We start from the raw sequence: 23,877 nt of genomic DNA, 5'->3' as shown, positions 1-23,877 counted from the left end.
CTTCCGTCTCATGAAGCGCTTTCTGGCAGGAAAATGTTTCCACAACGATGCTGAGGTACAGACGGCAGTGACTTCATGGCTCCAGACATTGGTGGCAGACTCCTATGACACAGTCATACAAACACTGGTGCACCGGTGTGATAAATGCCTCAATAATGGTGGTGACTACGTTGAGAAGTAGCCAGTGAATCTCGTAAATAGTGTAATAAATATTTCTTATTCAGTGGTGTTTTTTGTTTTCTTTATCACCCATTGGAACTTACTTCCTGGATGAACTTCATGAATAAAAATATGTACTAACTGACCAAAGACTTCACAATTTTTTTAAGAAACTGACCAATAAGATTCGAAAATATTATGGAGTCTGTATGGCATGGATTCCTCATACATAATCCGTATGAGGAAACTGCAAGGCAGATATCTGGAGTTAAGTACCAATGCATGTATTTTTAATCAAGAAGATCCTAACCTATAAACTACGCGAATACTAATCGTAAACATTTTGTTTTAAATCAATATGCAATAGCAATATTCTTCGTTTTAGGGTACCAAGCCTTGCTCCATCACCAAGGAACCTTATTCCATGTGAATGTCTACTATAAATTTAACAAGAATGAGAACAGAATGGGCTCAATCTTTTAAGGTGGTCACAGTTGTTGTTGATTATAGCAACGTGAATGACGGAGTTGATATGATGGTAGTGATATAATGGTAGTGGTATGATAGATAGTGGTGGTGGATTTATTTTTTATTTTATTGGGTTATTTTACGACACTGTATCAACATCTAGGTTATTTAGCGTCTAAATGATATGAAGGTGATAATGCCGGTGAAATGAGTCCGGGGTCCAGCACTGAAAATTACCCAGCATTTGCTCGTATTGGGTTGAGGGAAAACCCCGGAAAAAACCTCAACCAGGTAACTTGCCCCGACCAGGATTCGAACCCGGGCCACCTGGTTTCGCGGCCAGACGCGCTGACCGTTACTCCACAGGTGTGGACAGTGGTGGTGGATGTGGTAATATGATGATAATGATATTATAGTGGTGGTGATATTATGATGGCAATGGTGAAGGCGATATGATGATGGCAATTGCGTTGGTGATATGATGATGGCAATAGTCATGGTTTTGGTGATATTAACATCTTATGTATATTTTGTATGTGTGTTTATATATATAAACATGCTAAGGATATGGATCTATGAAATTTCTAACTTCTACATTTTTACATCAATTAATCTGAAACTTTTACCACATATTTCTTACAATGTGGACATGCAACGCATAAATTTTCACTTTGATATTCCAATTAGTTTACTTATAATTAATTTTGTTGCTTTTTTTTTTTTTTTTAATACTGGATTATAATTGTCCCAATTTTCAAAGTTTACGTAATTTTTCTGCATATTTGATTGCTTCATGATGATGATGATAATTAAAAATAGCAATAGTGGTATTATGAAAATGGTGATATGAAGATGATGGAAGTGGCAGTACGAGAACTAGGAGTGACCACTGAGAATGACGAATCTGTTTAAGAAATTACTTTTCCTCTTGAAGCATACAAGATTCCACATTTATAACTACGATTTCTTTGTAACTTTATACTCCAGAAACACGAGCCTACTACTTTTTTTATTTACTTCCATCTTTCATAGCGGTTTTATATACCGTGTTAACTGGATTCCGGTAGATCACAAATATATTTTATAGTTATGCTACGATTTACATGAAACTTGGAGAAGTATCTATGTGATATAAAATACACAAACATTTGCAAGCGTTACTTAAATAACATTGTACTTTTTTTTTTTTTTTTTTTTTTTTTACTCGTCTTCAAATTCTGTATCTAATAATGTATAATGTGTTCGGGTTTGAATTGAGTGTCTTTGTTTAATAAGAAAAGAACAATATCTGCTATGGAACATCGTGATTTGCAACAAATGAATGTTTGTTTACGTGTTTCTTTGATATTGTGGTGGTGAATATATTACGCAATTATTAAGATCCATTTTGAATCTTTCTTTTGAATTATTAAGAGCTATTACCAATGTTACTCAGGATTAGTGTGTTGAAATTTCTTTGTTCTGTGTGAAGAACTCAAGTTTCAATAAATTATTCAAAGTGTATGTTAATTTTATTTTAATGTCATTTACAAAAAGACTGACCATGCAAATCTCACTTATGACCAAGGTTGCCAGATTCTCTCGTCAAAAATCCTAGACAGGGGATAATACTACGCACTTTAACGTGACTTACACATTTGAATTAATTCAATTTGTAATAAAACTGATTTTATCTGTTTTATGTATTTCAAGTAATTATGCAGAACCTAAACTTTCAGTAATTGATTAACTAGCGGACTTACTCGTGTTAATTATGTAAGTCTGTGCAGCTTACAGCTGTTTCGGTGTTTCATCACACCATCCTCAGAGCCTACTAGATCTCGGCGTCATCTCGAACTTCTCTGCCTGTTGTGTACGTGCGTTTGATTGTTGAAAAGTGGAGTCAAATAGTGTGTGTGTACTGAAATTGATCTGTGTGTTGAGAATTTGATCAGGGTGTGTTTTAATGTGTTTGTATATTTCATATTGTTCTAGTGTGTTGAGTTTTGGGTTCTTTGGTTGTGTGTGTGTAGGATTTCCATCCGCATTTATGTTATTATATGTATGGTTAGCATTAGTTATGTGATCGGCGTATGTAGATGTATTGCATCCTCTGGTTATTGCTTTAATGTGTTCTTTGTAGAATGTTTGGAATGATCTGCCTGTCTGTCCAATGTAGGACTTGTCACAACTATTACATGTGAGTTTGTATACACCTGTGTGGTCGTATTTATTTGTTTGTGTTTTTTATGTGTTGATATGTCTTTGTAGTGTGTTTTCTGTTCTGTATGTTATGTTGTATTTCTGCTTTTTTAATGAAGATGCGATCTTATTTGTGCTTTTGTTTTCATATGTTAGTGTGATGTATTTCTTGTGTTCTGGTATTTGTGTTGTGTTTTGCGTGTTTTTGTGTTTGTTGAGTTTTTGTTTTGTCTTCCTTATGATGTTGTCTATTATGTTTGGATTGTATCCGTTTTCTTGTGCTATGTATTTGATTGTGTACACTTCTTCATTGTAGTGTTGTTGGCTCATGGGTATGTTGAGTAATCTGTGTATCATTGTCCTGAATGCAGCACACTAGAACAATACGAAATATACAAACACACTATTTGACTCCACTCTTCAGCACCTTTCAACAATCAAACACACCCACACAACAGGCAGAGAAGTTCGAGATGACGCCGAGATCTAGTAGGCTCTGAGGATAGTGCGTGAAGCACTGAAACAGCTGTAAGCCACACAGACTTACATAACTAACACGAGTAAGTCCACTAGTGAATCAATTAATTATATTCAAGTGTTAAAAGTAGTGTACGCAAGATTCAAAATGGATTAGTAGATACCGTTAGCCGGTGCAATATTCTTCACAGCGGTTTTCTATAACATAAATGAGTGGGTTCCACTTGAAACAGACAACAGCATAGATCTCTGCACGCATGTGCTTTCACACATACATGCATGCACACATTAACACACACACGCACGCACACATGTATCAGAAGAGTAACAGAGCTTTCCCCACTTAATATCTCCAGTCAGCTTCTGTTTAAAGTCAGAGAGACTGAAGGGGAGAATATATTTGCGGAAGTTATTAATACTTCCTTAATAATTACATAGTACTTAAAATTATCAGAGCATTCTTTTTCTCTAACACTGAACATTTCATTGGAACCATCCACAACCAATCAAATGTGCCATGCATTGATAGCCAATTAATTTTCCAATCAGTCATATCATTCCAGTAACAAAGTAGTGGCCCAAAACTAAAAAATCATTACATTAATTTGTATGTAAACTTGAAATAAGCATCAATAGAACAATAATTTCATTTTTCGAAAGTTTTTCTTTCACAGACTGATTCCATACAATGTTTCACAGCTTTAGATTTCAGTATGGCCTTCACTAAGATGCCGAACTGATAATTCTTTACTGTAATAAGTATAGGTATCTGAATTTTCACACGATTGCGAATGTATATTACAAATTCACAGGGAGTACCAGAAGAGTACGTACCAATCATTATACAGTTAGAAAAGTGTAACACATCAACTTGTGTTATAATAAAAAAAGTAGACAGAATTCAAAACCAAAATAATTTTTTTTTTGTATTTCTATGAAAAGTACAAATTTTGCAAATAAATAAATAAATTGCACAATCTCAAACACCCCTGTCACAAATAATAAACGACCGTCTAAATATTATAGCATAAATATAAATATTTTAGTGATTTTTTTTTAATTATAACAAAATCTAAATACAAAATATGATTTCACGCATTCATAGGTTATATAACGACAGTTATTTAATTGTTATTTATATATTTAAGTAGACAAATGAACTACTAATTTTTAACGGAGTTTTTCTCCTGTTATAAGACAATCAAATGCTTTAATTAGAAAATGTTTCTAATCGGAATTGTAATGGAAGTTTACTGTTTCATGGCGTATTTTACTCATGTCAACAACAAATATCGTCCACATCTCAAACAGTAGTAAGAAATCGAAAAACTCATTTTTATTAATTTTACATATTACTGCTGTTAAATTATTAAATTTTCATCATCATGACTATATTCTTTTGGAAAGTCATTGGCTCATAATACACATATTAAAAAAGTATCTACCGGTACTACAATATTGAAGATATTCTTAGATGAATCATTTTGTCATTTACAAGTATACCTTGAGAAAATAAGAGCTTTTTAATTTGAGTTTCGTATTTTTATATTCAGGGCGATTCACGAGGATTTACCGCCACTTAGAGAGCTTATTTCTGAAGACATTCTGAGCAAAAAAGTCGCATAATCTCAATATTTTCAGAGCTACACTAATTTGAAGTTGTTTGTAAAATACCATTATTCTTTCGTTGTAAGGGTAAAAGAATATTACAGATAAAGAATGAACTATTCAGGAGTATCATTTCTTTAATTAGCTAGTATTTTGAAGCTAAAAAGTGTTGTGAATTCCATAGTTGCTTCGTACAGAATTTTTTTTTTAGATTTTTAACTACAAATTTACATTTTTCTTACGCATTTATCACAACAATTTTTACAAATCACGCCACTCTTGTAAATTCTTTAAGACTGTACATTAGGATGTATAATTTAAACTGTAAAAGAATCAAGTTCCTAAAGTCGTATGAATTGTAATAATTTTTGTGATAAGTGTATAAGAATGTAATTTTTAGTTACAAATTGAAAAACAAAATCTGCACAAATCAATTAACAACAATACATTTTTAGCTTCAGAACACCAGCCAATTAAAGAAATGATATTTCTGAATAATTCATTCTCTATTTGTAACATCCTTTTACCCTTTAAAAAAAAAAGGTATTTTACAAACAAAATATTGAGATTAGGACACATATTTATATGACTTTTTTGCTCAGAATGTCTTCAGAAATAAGCTCCGTAAGTGACGGTAAATTCTCGTGAATCACTCTGTATAAAAATTTGCGTTTAGCAAAAAACTAGAAATAGGAAATAGCACAAGTTTAATTTTACTAGTGGAAGTCCAAAACAAAAGAACAATGAACAAACATCACTCATAATTTTTCCTGAAAGAAAAAAATAGTAGATAATTTATTTATATTTCACAGCTATCCATCCATTGGAGTCCTTTTGAAGATAAAAATCCAAATTGGTAGCACACATTTTTTCTGATTTCCAGTGTTAACAATGCAAGAACACTAAATTATGAATTCCATTGCTTCTCCAAGTTGTTAGGTATACTTGATCAGTAATGGAACAGTTTACTTCTTTTTTTTTTTACCTATTATCACATTATGCAGTTAACCAGGCAGCTGCCAGATACATAAAATACTGCAACAATGAATATATATACACATAAGTTATAAAAATATAATTTCAATGTAAAACAGAGAAGTTAAAAAAAAACACCACTTGAAAATTTAATATATATGTACCTATTCATAAAACTTGCAGTTAATAAATATTTTTATATCTAGCTAAGTACATCTTGAAGTAATTTTCTTAATTTATTTATAATTTAGAATATATAAACTGATTTGAAAAACGGAATATAAACTATTTTAATACAGTGAGCAATATTGAAATGTGTTGGAATAATGACAGGTAAAATATTAGGATTACTGTAAAAAAAAGTTTAGTTTTCGAGCTACTACTACCTTCTTATTTCGCAAGAAATGCGAAGAGTGGGGGGGGGGGGGAAAGAGAGCTACAAGTATGGCATTTAAACCTTGGACAAATTTCTTCTAAAGATAAATCTAGGAGACAAGAAAAAATCTCCTAAAGAAGTAGACATTACAGTGATACTCAAAAACAAAATTATTGAACTATAGTTCTGGTTTATTAGGAACTTGTGCCTTTTAACAAAGAAAAGCTACATTATTATGATGTAAATGAAAATAGGTACCGGTAAGCTAACTTTCCGAAATCGAGAAAATATATATCTAAAATACACAGACTTAGATTTTGTTTTACCAAAAGTCAAAACTAGGAAGGATTGCATTGTGAAAAGCTATTTTATTAATCATATATTTTACTTAAAATTAAAACAAATATATGTATTATTATCACAGTATTATGTTCCCAATGGTAGGGGAAAGATTATACCGAAAATTGCCTAAGAGCTGTTACAAACAGACTGTAACCCTATCAACAAAGGCAGTCACATAGCAGAAAATGTAGAGGAAAAGAATGACTCCAGAATCGATTAGTATGATAGTCTATTGCTGAAATTCACTTCAACATTTAGATGTACCGTAACAAATATGTAGGTATCTGAATTAATCTCGATTCTGTCTGTAATACTCTATGTTTTATATAAATACTTAGACAATCGTTTCTCTAATCCAAGATTCACTACTGCTTGATAGGGAATATAGATTTTATTTTCAATATTTGGTATGAGTGTAAAGTTATGGTGATATAACCATAACTTGTTTTTTTGTGTGTGTGCGTGTGTGTATTGTTATCAATGTTCTTTTTTTTTCTTTTATGAGTTAACTGACATTCTTTTTTTTCCTTTCTGAATTAACTGACATTAAAAGCAAAACACTAAATTCATTAAAGGAAACATGCACAATTGCATAAAATGAGCAATACAAGTAAATAAAAAATGCAAGTAAGTTATGCATCTGGCACTACGCATTGCTGAATGAGGCTGGAACCATGAATAATGTTCAGTCTAAGCTTTTTATTTTTAGTATAATATGAAACATAGAGAATCAATACTATAGCTGAAGAGAAGCATAAGATCAAAGTCACCTGCATGAATTTAAATTACAATTTAAATTTCTAAGCTTTTACCAATTCTAATGTAAGGCATATACACACCCCCTTACGTGCTAGGACTTACGTTCCTCCAGTCTGAAACAATTCCTTGGTAAGGACACCATCAGATTTTAATCCATTTCGTTAAGTTTTTAAAAAGAACATTAATGAAACAACAAGGAGTAAATACTCAAGATAAATTTTATATTCCAGAAGATCGTGAAGTTAAGGAAGTACAGAGCAATTCGATGAGGTGTGGACAGGAGCGATGAGGCTTCCATTGTGCGCTGCTGACGCACTTGGAGTGGGGAATGGACAGTGCAGAGTCGCTGTGATACAACCATACAAGTTTCCGTAACAATGATGCAAGCATGCACGTGTTCGTCCTGGCTTGTGTCAAGGCAGCGGCGGATTTTCAGGGGAGGCAAGGGAGGCCGTGCCTCCCCTAATATTTTACCAGAAAACAATATGGCAGTAATAATTCCAGCTGAATTAAGATCACAGACAAGTTATAGCAAATGACGGACATTTTTCCTTTTATATTAATTTTACTATTCACTACTTACAAATGGCTTTTAAGGAACCCGAAGGTTCATTGCCGCCCTCACATAAGCCCACCATCGGTCCCTATCCTGAGCAAGATTAATCCAGTCTCTATCATCATATCCCACCTCCCTCAAATCCATTTTAATATTATCCTCCCATCTACGTCTCGGCCTCCCTAAAGGTCTTTTTCCCTCCAGCCTCCCAACTAACACTCTATATGCATTTCTGGATTCGCCCATACGTGCTACATGCCCTGCCCATTTCAAACGCCTTGATTTTAAGTTCCTAATTATGTCAGGTGAAGAAAGAATGCGTGCAGTCCTGTGTTGTGTAACTTTCTCCATTCTCCTGTAACTTCATCCCGCTTAGCCCCAAATATTTTCCTAAGCACCTTATTCCCAAACACCCTTAACCTATGCTCCTCTCTCAGAGTGAGAGTCCAAGTTTCACAACCATACAGAAGAATCGGTAATATAACTGTTTTATAAATTCTAACTTTCAGATTTTTGGACAGCAGACTGGATGATAAGAGCTTCTCAACCGAATAATAACACGCATTTCCCATATTTATTCTGCGTTTAATTTCCTCCCGAGTGTCATTTATATTTGTTACTGTTGCTCCAAGATATTTGAATTTTTCCACCTCTTCGAATGATAAATCTCCAATTTTTATATTTCCATTTCGTACAATATTCTGGTCACGAGACATAATCATATACTTTGTCTTTTCGGGATTTACTTCCAAACTGATCGCTTTACTTGCTTCAAGTAAAATTTCCGTGTTTTCCCTAACCGTTTGTGTATTTTCTCCTAACATATTCACGTCATCTGCATAGACAAGAAGCTGATGTAACCCGTTCAATTCCAAGTAAGTTACATAAAGTCGACCACATTCAGTTGGTGATGCCCGCTCGCTATACTGTAGATAGTACAAATAATTCGTACAGAAAAATAACAGATAGCGCTGTAACCTGTACAGTTGACATCTAGCAGCCTGCAGTGTCTATGCGAGAGCGGGAGAGAGGAGTCGGCTACATGACGCTACTCCCCGGTAACCATGACAACAGCAGTTCAACCAATAAGATAGCTGGTTAGAAGAGTGTTTAAACTTGATAGAACGCGCGAGGGGAGCCGATTTGGAGACGTTCTACCCACTGCTGACAACTGTACTGCTTACAGTTTCGGCTGTATTTGGAAGCTCTTTCTCTCTTCTTGGTTTTAAAAAATTGAGTCACGTGTTGTTAGTTTTCTCTCCCTGCGTAAAAGTTTTCATTTATGTTGTTAGATTTTCTCTTGTTTGCAGGTGTTCTTGTTATTTTATTCTTTTGTGTTACGAGATGTATTTACTTATACGGTATTTTAAATATATCGAGAGTTTAGAAACAAATGCAGATTTGTCTCTAGCTTCTTCTAGTAGCAGTTATTCAGTATGTTGTGACCTATTTGATCGGTTTGCGAAGAAAGAGGATCGTCGAGTTAATTTGCTGTAAAATTGGACTATGTAATAGTAATGAGCAAGCCCCGGATTCTTAGGTTCGAATCAATTTCGTTGCTATCTCCTTACTCTCGAAATATTGCTTTTCTTATTCGTTTTATGTAACAAAATGTGACATTCTTAAATTCAATATGACCTAAAAAGACCTAATTCGTAGGTTAGGACTTGAAGTGTCCTAAAGAGGACAATATTTACCGAGCCATTGTTTGTTTATTTTTTTCCCGTAAAATCATATAAATTCCTAAACATAAGATTTAAAATCCTAAAACATAAATTGGAAAACCTAATTTTAATTTCTTAAAACCTATAAATTCTGCGCTTGGTAATGAGGTACGTCACAGGCCTTATATTTTTATATTCTCATCATTCACGTCTTGGCCTCCCCAACTTTCAAACCCACCGTCCGCTACTGTGTCAAGGTTAGTAAATCAGTATCCAAGTGACTGCCGAGTGACATGGTACATGCGATGTATCATAGGCCTACTATGTTTTCTTGTGCATTTAGAGTAAAAGTGTGGATAAGTGTAAACTGTATAATGACTAATCAAATGTTTTCAACTGAACAACGTGTATACAGAGTGTTTCAGAAATACTTTGACAAACCTTGGGGGCATGTTGCTCATACCAAAACAAGAAAAAAAGTTCATATAAACATACGTCCGAAAATTCTTAGTTTTTTAGTTATTAATGAAAGAACATAATGAAACATCTGTTAGATATTGTCAGCTTGGTAGCAAGTGTTGCAACTTTAATCAATTCAGAAACTCATAACAAATGTTCAAAATGTTCTCCTGTAGTAAACAAGTCTCCTTGGCAACACACAGCCATCTAGGATACAATGTGTGCATCAGCAGACTTGTATCAGTAAAACATCATTCGATTATTTAACAAAATGAATATTATTATGGAGCATTTTAATAAAAAAAACCAGAAATTATTCCAGAAATCCCACGTAAATCTGCAGTAGCAAAATTCAGACTGCTTACAGAACACGATTATTTGGCCAAACACTTGAATAAAATAGGAATTTAAACAAATCCAAATTGCCTTCTATGCAACAAAGAAGAAGAAATGACTGAAGATCATCTCATAACCTGTGAAGTTCTACCTGATGGATCCACCACAGAGAAATATTGGAGAGCAAGAACGCTAATGGCTTCGTTGCCAAAGCCCGGCATTAGATAACAACAACAACAACATATTATTATCGGTTACAAACTTAAGTTAAGTTGTTGGATTGTACCTCGAAACACGTTGAACATAAACTTTCATTGTTACGTTTTTCTTGTTTTGTTGTGAGGAACATGCCCCCAAGGTTTGTCAAAGTATTTCTGAAACACTCTGTATATTTATGATTCATATGTGTTAACCCAGTCTGCCAGCCAAGTACGAAGGCAGTTTGAAACAATATTCCTGGATGTAAAAATTCCATTATATACAACAAAGGGAAGTGTTCAGCGTAAGAAACAAAACAAACAGTGTAAAGTTCTCACAGAAGAAACATTAGATAACGTTGGTCATCAATTGGACCAGTCTCCTAGAAAATCACTTAGATGCCTTTCATATGTACGAATTCCTTATGGCTATGTGCAAAAGCTACTAGATTATTAAAGTTCTTTTTTTTTTTTTTTAGTAGGTTATTTTACGACGCTTTATCAACATCTAGGTAGGTTATTTAGCGTCTGAATGAGATGAAGGTAATAATGCCGGTGAAATGAGTCCAGAGTCCAACACCGAAAGTTACCCAGCATTTGCTCATATTGGATTGAGGGAAAACCCCAGAAAAAAACCTCAACCAGATAATTGCACCGACTGGGAATCGAACCCGGGCCATCTGGTTTCGTGGCTAGACATGCTAACCGTTACTCTACAGGTGTGGACTGTTATTAAAGTTGTAGCCATATAAAATAACTAAGACACATACCCTTCAACTGGGTGATCCTGCATGTAGGCGCGCATTTTGTGGGTGGATGCTGAATAATATTCATAACGGACTAACAAACCCACATTTAATATTTTCCTCAGACAAGGCATGATTCTACCTCCGTTATTGGAGTGCTGAGAAACCTGATATCGTTCATGAAGTATCTCTTCATGACGAAGTACTGAACGCACTCTGGAAGAACTGAAATGTAATATCCGTCACGAAATTAACAGCATTAATCGACCAGAACTACAGCAGATTATGGGTCATTTCATCAATCAATCTTCTTAATGTATCCAGCTGTTTGTGGACAACATAAAGTCCACTATAGTCCCTGTAGTCTATTCAGTTGTTTTTCACGAGAAATGAGGGGTATTTTGATCGGTGTTCATTATAGATGCCTGTTGCTAGTAGCCAGAGTTGGGGTGTAGTCAATATATACTGCAGGGCTGTGTCTTCTGCAACTGGTCTGCATCAGCATGTAGAGCTGAAAACCCGGGTTCAAATCCCGGCGCCAGAGAGAATTTTTCTCCATTCCATTACTCTTTCATCGTATGATGACGCAGAATATCTGCATGGAAATATCATATGTACTTCGGTACATTAAAATAATATATATGATATGCGTAAATCACTTCGTGATTTAAGACGGCGCTTATTCCGTCGGATCCCGGCCAACTAGTCACTCATAACAAGTGCACCTCAGCACATGTGTGGACTTCGGTCCTATGTTCATGGACTTCTATGACGTAGTGCAGAGAGCGGCCACTAGAGGGAACCCAAGAGTTGGAGCTTAATCTGAGACGATTCTATCCGACACCGGGGTTGTATCCGGTGTGGCTTAGTGGATAAAGCATCAGCACGTAGAGCTGAAAACCCGGGTTCAAATCCCGGCGCCGGAGAGAATTTTTCTCCGTTCCATTACTCTTTCATCATATTTGCTATAGAGGTAAATAATCTCCCAAAATTCCTCTACATTTTAGATATAATAAGTTGTCGCCAGCACAATTCGTTTTGAAACAATTAATGAAAGAAATGTGTCAGTTCTATATAAATCACTCTGTAGAATACCAAAAGGATTGAAGTATGGGTTATTTCATAAAGATGCCAAAAATGTGTGGACAACAGCACCTCCACAAATAAAGTTGGTAAGTAAGACATTTTTTAAAGTAGTCACAGAAACTTGTATGGTTGTACCAGTATGACTCTAAACTGTCTGTTCCCTGATGCACGTGAATCAGCAGCACACAGTGAAAAACCCAGTCGCTCCTGTTCACACCTCATCTGATCGCTCTGTATAAGAGATCATGTATTTAGTTCGGCCACTTCGTTTCTTCCTGAGTACAAGGCCAAATATGGGATAAGACTGTGAAGATTCAATGTGATAAGCCACTAACGTCATAGCATTATAACAACAACAGAACAACTTATGCTGCATGGAACTTATCACTTTAGACTGTTTTATTCCATCATCTTAACACATCTAATATAGAGGACTACAACAAAATCGTGAAGTTTATGCTCTGAGTCACTCCACAACATTCATGTTCTACATGCTATTTCAATTGTATGATTACGCCATTAAATGTGTTTTCCATTCTTACAGGTAGCACACACGTGTCTTTTTTATTCTAGAGTGATAGTACATCAAAACTAATTGACAGTCTAAAGTGAAGAATAGCCACACTAAAATCTAGATGTGAAACACCCTATATCATGCAATTCAAGATGCAATTACAGTATCATTTTAGTTCCACCGTGAATTTCTCATTTTAGAAGCACCAAAAAGGTAGTTATTTTTCCAAATTGTTTTAAGACATCCTCTGTGACTTTAAACTAGCTACAGAAAACACATTCACTAATCTACACAAAACACTTGTCTCTACAGTTCATTAGGCAACCTAGCACTTAAATGTTCTCTGGAAGGAATATGATGGGATCAACTTTTTCTTTTTCAGAATAAAATATCTCCTTCAGAGCGTAGATTTAATAACACAGTAATACAGCAGATGTCCTTCACATGTCCCAACTCTGCGATAAACGTGATAAAAATGACTATTGCACACTTCTAATTTTCATTGTTGTTACAAAACACTTGGTAAGTATGTTATTAAATTTGGGCAGAAAAAAACACACACTATATCGATCGTCTAGTTCAAAAGTGCGACAACTCAAAAAAAGTTTTGAGATATCTTCAGTTGGAAGTTTCAAATAAATTACTTAAAAAGAACAGAATTCTGGTTCATAACCACGACAATTAGAAATGAGTCAGTATTCAGGACGAGCATATCACAATCTTCCAGTTCATTATTAATACATTTCGAAATGTGCTAATAATGAATTAGTAAAGTCCATAGTTATAATTATTTCTAAAGTAGTTTATTTAGTTTTTTTTCTTTATGGTTGTAAATATGACTTATCTCAATACTGAATCGGAAAGCGCTCCAAAGGGGCTTTCAGTAGTATAAATAACTAAAAAATGGCAATTTTTGAGTTGTCGCACTCTTGAACTGGACGATCGATATGTACCATAAAACTATGCGGATTTTTTAAATTTTTTTCTCTTTCTTTATAGAATATCCTATAACAAATACCGTTAACTTGTTACGAAAATTAAAATGTGATGCATACACCTCTAATTCATATAAAATTTGACGTATCTTTAGCTCAAATTAAGCTTCGCACATTTATCTGCCAGAAAGTATAATTCTATTTATAATAAAGAGTTAATATCGTTATGAGCAATATATCTCCATCTTATCGATAATTGCTCTGTTGACAACAATGAAAACCATGCTGTTTCTTCAGTATTATATCATCAGGAGCTCATTTTCTCAAATATATTTTGAAACTTAAGACTGCCGCGTTCACAATATAAATGAGAAAATGGCCAGTAACATGGACAACAATGGAAACAAAACATTTAGTTCAGATATCCTGTTCCTGAAACCATAATTTGCATATAGAAAATAAAACCCTACAGGTGGACTGCAGTTACATTGTTTTAGTTGTTACACTATCAGAAGCAATACTCTATCATCTGAAGAAAACCATTCCTTTCCATGTCGCATTATGGTTTTTTGACTGGCAAACGTAACATGCAACTTAATATCTTCACCCCACATCATTCTATATTCATTACCAATTTTATATAGACAGATATGGAAGAAATTTATAAAACATAATATCACTGAAGTATTACAAGTTCCATCTGCAAGGTTTCTGTAAATTAACAATCAATTCACTTTCGTTGAATTTATTAGAAACGTAAAGCAGGATTTTAAAAAATTCACATATGATTTTCATTGCTTTTTTTAAACATATCAGTACAGGTTTGTTTGAACAGAATGCAATGAACAAATCCTGAGAATTTTAAGCACATGAAATTTGCAACATACAGTTGGGGTCAAGATTTGCATCACACAATGAAAATTGTATGCATATTTCAAGAAATCCTGATAGATATTGCAGTCCACCATTTGTATGCAAGTGTCCTACCTTAACACCCTGCAATAACAAATAATGATAACGTCATAAGACTGAGTTTGGTGATAGGAATCAAAGAAACAAACATTCACACTCAAGGAGGATGTAAGTGCAAAAAGATCTCCATTGAGCAAGTCTCTAGAGTCTAAGCCACGCAATCATGCCACAAACCAGAAACAACTCAAGTAAACAATGAATGAAATTAACAAAAATATGACTACAATAATACTCCAGCAACAAAGTTACTTGGGCCAATTCAGACTATCCATTATGGTTCACATCGTGGTAGCAACATCGAGTTATTGTGGAAAGAGTTACGATTCATTTTCAAGCTAATAACAAAAGAAGGTTTCAAGAAGATAATTAATAAGTGATGAGATAATGGACAATAGTGATAATGCTGCAAATAAGCACTTACAATCCTACAATTCAGCAGTACAAGGAACTATGCAGTTCATTATCTGCAATTTAGTTCTCTCTTTATATTCGTAAAATAAAGCACTTTCACTTATTTCATTATAGCATGCCAGAAGACATGTTGAAAAGCAAATGAGTTCCAGATATTACATTTTACAGACTTCAAAACAAATAAACGTTTTAAATATCATATATCGGTATCCTATCAAAATTGCTATCAGTTTATTTACAATTACGAGGGGTAGTCATAAAGTTTTACTTATCACCTCAAAAAAATGAAGCTGCGACCATGAAACTTGGTGATGGTGTTAGTCCTTTTCTACATATTCACCCTTCAACGCGACACATTTTTCCCAACGATGGATGACTTGACGGAGGCCTTGGTTGTAGAAGTCTGCATTTTGGCTGTTCAGGAAATGTTCCACCTCAAAAATCACCTCGTCGTCATTCTGGAAATGCCTGCCACGCAATGGTTTCTTCATCCGAGGAAAGAGGAAGAATTCACTGGGTGCCATATCAGGAGAATACGTGGATTCACCACCGCCGAAAAAGGCGAAGACCCAACCATCATCGAGCAAGGTGATGCTGAGTTTTTTTGGGACATCCAAGGTGTGGTGCTGACAGATTATGCTCAGAAGGGGCAAACCATCACAGGAAATCTCCTAACGAGGTTACGGGAGGCTATCAAGACGAAGCGTTGCGGGAAGCTGTCCAAGGGGGTCCTTTTGCTTCATGACAACGCCCCAGCTCATTCTGCACAGGACACAGTCACACATGCTGCTTCTTTAGGCTATCAAATTTTACCTCACCCCCCCGTATTCTCCTGATATGGCACCCAGTGCCTTCTTCCTCTTTCCTTGGATGAAGAAACCATTGTGTGGCAGGCATTTCCAGAATGACGACGAGGTGATTTTTGAGGTGGAACGTTTCCTGAACAGCCAAAATGCAGACTTCTACAACAAAGGCCTCCGTCAAGTCATCCATCGTTGGGAAAAATGTGTCGCGTTGAAGGGTGAATATGTAGAAAAGGACTAACATCATCACCAAGTTTCATGGTCGCAGCTTAATTTTTTCGAGGTGATAATTAAAACTTTATGACTACCCCTCGTACTATTACATAAATTGAGAAATCATATTACTAATTAGGACAGCACTGGAAACAAACTGAACTTCAGTTCGTGTTTCATAAATTTTCCAAGAAACATAATGTCTTAAAAATAAAAGTTAACCTTGAGAATATTAATATAAACAGTCAAGAAAATATAAGGTACTCTTTAATTATGTCAAACAATCTTAAGGCTCTTTTACTTTACTCATTGATTTTTGTTAAATATTTACAATGTAGATAAACTAGTTTCTTAATACAGTTTTGGTTTGTAGCCTAGTTAAAATAAAACCAAGTAGCAAATCGTCGCTGTGCTTCCAAAATCCACTATGTGCATTTAAACAGATTTTTCAGAAGGAAAAAAAGCATTCTCACTCTTAATTCCTTTGCTTCTCAAAGCTACTTTCGATATAATTTCATCATTTTTCATGTAATGATTGAAATTATACTGAAAATTACATCAGTTGCAGTTGAAGATTTGAGAAAGAAGCACATGTGTTCGTTTCATCCATAGCATATTCTGTGTTCAGGTAACGAGAGCTAGAAATGGAGCCTACACGTGTCTCGGGTACTGTGGCAATTAAAGATAAAATATAGAATCTTTATGTGCCAAAACCTCACAGAAATTCACAGCAGAGCAGAGTTTGTGGTGAGCTTACAGTGGACCGTAGTACAGTTTATCATTGGGCTACTTGTTTCCGTGTCAGTTTAGACAATGATGCAAGACCAGGAAGGCCGAAAACATAAACAAATGAACAAAGTGTGAAACTTGTGGCACATGCTCTTCAAGAAGATTGTCGACCGACGTGTGAGGAACTTTCAGAAGCTATGGGGATTTTACCAAATTCAGTATTCTGTTTTGACAAAGAATTTTAAAAAGAAAAACATTTCTGAGCGATGGATCCTTCACTGCTTGACTGCTGAACAGAAGCAGAAACGCCTGGACATTGCAAACTTGCTGACAGAACTATCACAAGAACGTTTTGACACGTAAAGATTCGATCTTTGGTCTTTAATCGTCACAGTACTCGAGACACTTGTAGACTCCACATCTAGCTCTCACTGCCGAAACACAGAGTATGCTATAGACGAAACGAACACACGTGCTTCTTTCTCAATCCTTCAATTGTAATTGACGTAATTTTCATTGGTGTTGCGTCATTCATTTCACAGTTCTGCCAACCTGTATAATATTTATGAAATGATCCTCATAGCTTTGTAAATTCAGGGAATTAAAGGTGATAATACTTCTTTCTTTCTCCTGAAAAATCTGTTCAAATGCACATAGCGGATTTTGTAGGTACAGCAACGAAATACTCCCTGTCTATTACCAAGTTTTCTTCTTTATATAATATGTACAGGTGCTTTGTGGTGATGTATGCATGGAAATTTTATTTACGTGTAAATTTACCTATGTAATATTTACATAATTTATTTTCTGTTAGAACTAATGTTATCGAAAAAAAAAAAAAAAAATTAGATTATGTATTCACAGCTGAAAGTGTAAACTTAGTTTCTATAGTAACAAATGAACACAAAATAAAATTACAGTACGTCATGGCAGTACTATTAAACTGTAAAGGGGGACCAGTGACAGTAACAGTGTCAATTCTACAACACACTGACGCAATACCATTTTGGATAATCTGAGTAGGAACAATCTAGCAGATGAAAAAACAAGCCCCATTTTACCTGAGAGAATGGAGCCTAGGTTGCAGAACAAAACAAAAAGAAAATTGTCAGAGTAATAAAAGAGAATTTGCAGCCATATTTTTATCTCCTACCTTTAGTTTTTATGTTTTATCTTTCTCCTCCAGTATTTCACAAGTGTAATCAAACTCATCTAAGGTTCCCAAAATACGTGCTTCAGTATTTCTAATGTAATTTCTTGTCAAACAAGTCACATTACTGAATGTGTTTTATTTTCTTTACATACGATTTCTGTATAGCTACCACATTTTATTAAAGAAAATTATCTCGAAGCAACTAATCCTTCATATTTTGTTAAGAGTTACAACTGAAAACAATCTGGATTTTAAATTATTTAGGTAGATGGACTGATTTTGAAAGACAACTGCAGCTGATATAAATATTCAGATAAATATTTTTTTTTGTAAATTAGTAGCTGAAGTTCATGAGATTTTTGTAAACTACTGTAATCATTGAAGAATTACATTCCTGAAACATCACCTTACGAATCTCTAATATGCATTAGAAATTTATACATGTATTTTAGAACAATGTGAGGAAATTAGTGGGAACCCTAGATGTTTCCTCTACGTATTTTTTGAAGCAATAGGAGTTACTTTACTGTATGGTGCAAAATACATGGATAATGAATTTGTAAGTGAACAAATCTATTATTGGAAATGTTCTAGTGTGTGTATGTGATGAACATTAGCAGTGCTAGAAAAAAATACACAGCCCAAAAAGTTAACAATATACCTTTAGCAAGAACAACTTCACGCTGAGGGAACGTAAAATAATGTAAACAAAAGCAACAAGAAATAGATGGAAAAGGAAACACCGAAGCAAGCGGCTGGGTGGTCAACAACTTACAACCAAAATAAAGAAAAGAGGACTTGGAGGAAGAAAACTGTCAAAATGAATCAAGTATAGAATGTGCTCTATGGCAAAGCTGCCAATCTTGTTTGGTAAGGAAGAAAATGCCGAGGGATAAGAAATCTGTCACACAAATAGCACTTTTGAAGCAGATGTAGCACATTTAAAGTAGAAAGCAACGGAACCAGATGTCTCATCCCAGACGAAACATTTTCTTGAACATTGCAAAAACAAAGCAATAGTAAAAACATTGGAGCTTATTACCAGTGCTCACTGACCTTCTGATATTGGGAATGTGATGGATGTGCTCGTAATAATAATGACGAAAATTTAAAATAAAAATGTAGAACACCCTAGTTAACTAAAATAAGTAAGTCATCCAATGAATAATTTTATTTCATGCTTTTCAGGAGTTGGAGAGAGGGAATTTTTTATTTATAAAGTTTCCTACCCTCACAATGGCATCAGAATTCAACAATTTCCTTCAAAATATTCCAAAATAAAATTGTCAGATGTATGGTTTAACTTTCTCGTGTTTGTAGATGATGCTTATTCAAAGCTAAACAAAAATCGCATGTAATGAACACAAAATTAATATCTTGTCTAAATATTCGGCAACAGCTGTATGCTGTTCCTAATCTGAATGTATTGCTGTTTTTTTTAAATATGGCTTCTTTCCATATTTTCGTTCTGTGAACTATCTCCCAAATAAATTGTATTTGCTTTTCACTGTCACAAATCTTAACATCGTATGGAAATTAATAACACCAAGTGATGTTCATAGCTACACATTATGTGAATTCACTAAAAACGAATTGTTATCACACAACAAATAAATAATTTGGGCACAAACATTGCACCATGCTTTATTCCTTCTATTTTCATTAATACAATACAAACTTTCTCCCATACTTATTGGTCACACTTAATGAAAAGGATTGTCAGTATTGATCATGCAAGAAAATTGTTCATCATTTCATAATGAGACGAAATAATTTGTCTATAAAAGTGAATTCATTAAAGTTTATATTATTATTATTATTATTATTATTATTATTATTATTACTGCTACTATTACTATTTACTTACTTACTTACTGGCTTTTAAGGAACCCGTAGGTTCATTGCCGCCCTCACATAAGCCCGACATTGGTCCCTATCCTGAGCAAGATTAATCCAGTCTCTACCATCATATCCTACTTCCCTCAAATACTATTACTACTACTATTATTATTATTCTTATTATTATTATTATTATTATTGGCGGCCGGGTAACTCAGGTGGTAGAGCAGCTGGCTATGGACTGGAAGGTCCGGGGTTCGATCCCAGGTGGTGACAGGATTTTTTCTCGTTGCCAAACTTTCAGAACGGCCCCAAGGTTCACTCAGCCTCCTATAAAATTGAGTACCGGGTCTTTCCCGGGGGTAAAAGGCGGTCAGAGCGTGGTGCCGACCACACCACCTCATTCTAGTGCCGAGGTCATGGAAAGCATGGGGCTCTACCTCCATGCCCCCCAAGTGCCTTCATGGCATGTTACGGGGATACCTTTACCTTTACCTTTTATTATTATTATTATTATTAGATTCTTTGTATTTCTTCATCTCACTGCCATTTTCTGTCATTCTTCTCATCATCGTATGTTTTGTTTTGTTTATTGCATCTTGTGCTAAACTGTAATTGGCCTTTGTGCTGTTGTTTAGCACGTTAATATTCTAAATAAATAATAAAATTATTATTATAATTATTATTATTATTATTTTATTATTATTACTACTGCTACTATTACTACTACTACTACTATTATTATTATTATTATTATTATTATTATTATTATTATTATTATTATTATTATTATTATTTCAAAGAATGATCAATAATGTTATTTCTACAACATAATTCCCAATGAGAACATTTTTGCATATCTATTATAATTTACGATAACAGCATAGTATCTTATGCTATAATTTTTACAAGTAAATGAGAAAATTATTTAAAGAGATAAACTAAAAAATAACTATTACATTCTTTTCATAAAAGAAACAAACCAAGTAACCAGTTTTCGTAATAATAACAGACTTACTTTCATACAGATATGTCTTCAGATAAAGTTTCAATTTAATTTGAAAATAGAGACATCCAATAGACGTGTCAATTTTATTTGATTTCAAGATATGTGTACAAAATTTGTAAAATTTATGAATTATGTAAAATTGAAGAAACCAACGATACTATTTTCGAAGTAGCTTGGTATCGATATTCCTAAAATAGATGTCTGTAAAGTTTGCATATTGGTTTTAAAACACGCGTATGCTGTTTAATTGCATATTCTTATGTTTTTCATGATTTATAAATAAATGTATCATATTCATAATTTTAAAATACCAAAGATGTGCTGAATTATATCTATTATTCATCATTAGATAAAACATAAATTCGTAGATTCTAGATAGTCCCTACAGAAGTTTCTGAGCTACTTACATTTAAATCAGCATCTTAATGTCAGAAGGGAGACAACTCTTGACATTATGAAATTTTAATTAAAATGCAAAGTCAATCTGTTTTTCAAAATTCTATTACGAATTTTATTATACATATAGTTATTGTACACGAAGGTTAATATTTTGAAAAGCTACATTAAGAAAACCTACAAATTAATGAGTTACAAACGATAAAGACATTGGATGACTTACTAGAGGTATGAATGTGACAAAATTATGTACAACGATTCAGAATATGAACTTAGGGTGTCCTTTGATATGTGTATTGACAAATTATTATCCATTCGAATACCCAAAAACACTGCAACTGATATTTACAAAGACCTATTATAGGCATATACAAGATTTGACTAATATTTTCCAAATGTATACCATATGATAAGGAATATTGGATTTAAAATTAAAAAATAAACAAAAGTAACAATATTCTAGTAATGATAGTATACCAGTGGTGTTGTTGGATTTTCAATATGGATTCTCGTCAAATACGCAATGATAAAAATTTGGGAAAAAAAAAAAAAAAAAATTAAGTGATACAATGTATGTACAAATGAGCAAATGGTACAAATATAAAAAGATGGCCACCATCGCTAAGGATCAAGTCCAACTAAGAGAACATAGTGTAAATGTACTTGTATATCTCTTGCATGGATCACAGTTAATTCTTCAATGTCTGTGCAGTTCTTGTAAACATGTGTTCATGAGTTCAATTTCATAGTCGGTAATTTTTATTCATGTTTGAAAAAACTGTACAATAAAAACATTCAAATAAAACAAAACATGTTGAACACATGCAACTTAAAATTTTGTTTCCTGTTGTCAGATGTTGCTACTTACAAAAAAGCACATACTCCATGACGAAAGCAGATGTGTGTATATAAGAGTTTCTGCAAACCTCTTGTGAAAGCAGTTTAGAAACGAAATGAATCCACACTTAAAAAGCAGATTAGACAATGGAGTGAACGGAAAACAGGCATACAGGAGAATCCATGAAGAGAGAAAGAGTACATTCACATAGTAAACCTTGCACCTGAACACGAAATGTGGGTCGAAGGAAGGGATAGAAATCTTGTAATGCGTAGCACTTACCAAGGCCAAATGGTTTTGGAGGTGTTGTTATGTGATCGCCATCGCCTGACACTTTCCCATAACCAGGAGAAGTCGAAGGTCTGCTTCTCGAATCTCGAACAGCAGGCCCATTCATCAACTCAGAATTAAGATCTGTTGCACTCTCAGATCGCACAACTCCTCCATCAAGCGAAGAGTCAAACCGCATAATCTATACAAAAACAATAAATAATCATCTCAGCTATTAATTTCTTACAGATAACATCTTTTTACAATATAACTAAAAAAATAAATCTCGTCACTTTTGGGATTGCGTTGTACAGTAAAAGCTCGATATAACACAGTTGTTCAGGGATACATTTCACCCCTGCATTACAGCTAAACCGTGGTAAGTCAGAAGGTGACTTGTAAAGTGACAAAGCTCCTGGACAGGCTTTGTAGCCAGTTAGCATGTTACTTAGTATTAAGTTTGTGTTGTAATACAATGTTGTTGTTGTTGTTTTCTAATGCCAGGCGTTTGACAAACAAAGTCATCTGACCTCACGCACTGCAATATTTTTCAAAGATATTGACATGGTCAGCCAATGAAGCACAGATTTTGAGGTGTTCCGAATCCATTTCTTCGTTTGAGTTGCACAATGGGCAGTTAGGGAACTGATATATTCCAATTCTATGCAGGTGTTTGGCCAAACAGTCATGGCCTGTTGCCAATCTAAATGCAGTTATAGACGATTTGCGTGCCTTCAGAATGGAATTTGTTGTTGTTGTTGTTTTCTAATGCCAGGCATTTGACAATAAAGTCATTTGACCTCTTGCACTCAAATATTTTTCAAAGATATTATCATGGTCAGCCACTGAAGCACAGATTTTGAGGTGTTCTGAATCCATTTCTTGATTTGAGTTGCACAATGGGCAGTTAGGGAATGATATATTCCAATTCTATGCAGATGATTGGCCAAACAGTTATGGCCTGTTGCCAATCAAAATGCAGCTATAGACGATTTGCGTGCCTTCAGAATGGAATTTGTTGTTGTTGTTTTCTAATGCCAGGCATTTGACAATAAACTCATTTGACCTCTTGCACTCAAATATTTTTCAAAGATATTATCATGGTCAGCCACTGAAGCACAGATTTTGAGGTGTTCTGAATCCAGTTCTTCATTTGAGTTGCACAATGGGCAGTTAGGGGACTTAGCCTATATATTCCAATTCTATGCAGGTGTTTGGCCAAACAGTCATGGCCTGTTGCCCATCTAAATGCACCTATAGATGATTTGCATGCCTTCAGAATGGAATTTGTTGTTGTAGTTGTTTTCTAATGCCAGGCATTTGACAATAAACTCATTTGACCTCTTGCACTCAAATATTTTTCAAAGATATTGTCATGGTCAGCCACTGAAGCACAGATTTTGAGA

General features: G+C 34.3%; 1 protein-coding gene across 4 annotated transcripts in view; it reads right to left on the bottom strand.

The window, feature by feature from the left end:
• The window catches only part of Khc-73 (Kinesin heavy chain 73), a 734,708-nt gene that overhangs the window by 46,727 nt on the left and 664,104 nt on the right, over positions 1 to 23,877 (bottom strand). For all 4 annotated transcript variants that reach the window (XM_069822453.1, XM_069822454.1, XM_069822455.1 and 1 more), the window contains exon 27: positions 22,484 to 22,673. In XM_069822453.1, the coding sequence (XP_069678554.1) occupies positions 22,484 to 22,673 (190 nt within the window). The remainder of the gene's footprint in view (positions 1 to 22,483; positions 22,674 to 23,877) is intronic.

This window comes from Periplaneta americana, chromosome 3 (assembly GCF_040183065.1).
Source record: "Periplaneta americana isolate PAMFEO1 chromosome 3, P.americana_PAMFEO1_priV1, whole genome shotgun sequence".
Taxonomy (NCBI): domain Eukaryota; kingdom Metazoa; phylum Arthropoda; class Insecta; order Blattodea; family Blattidae; genus Periplaneta; species Periplaneta americana.
This window is presented reverse-complemented; position numbering and strand designations above follow the sequence as displayed.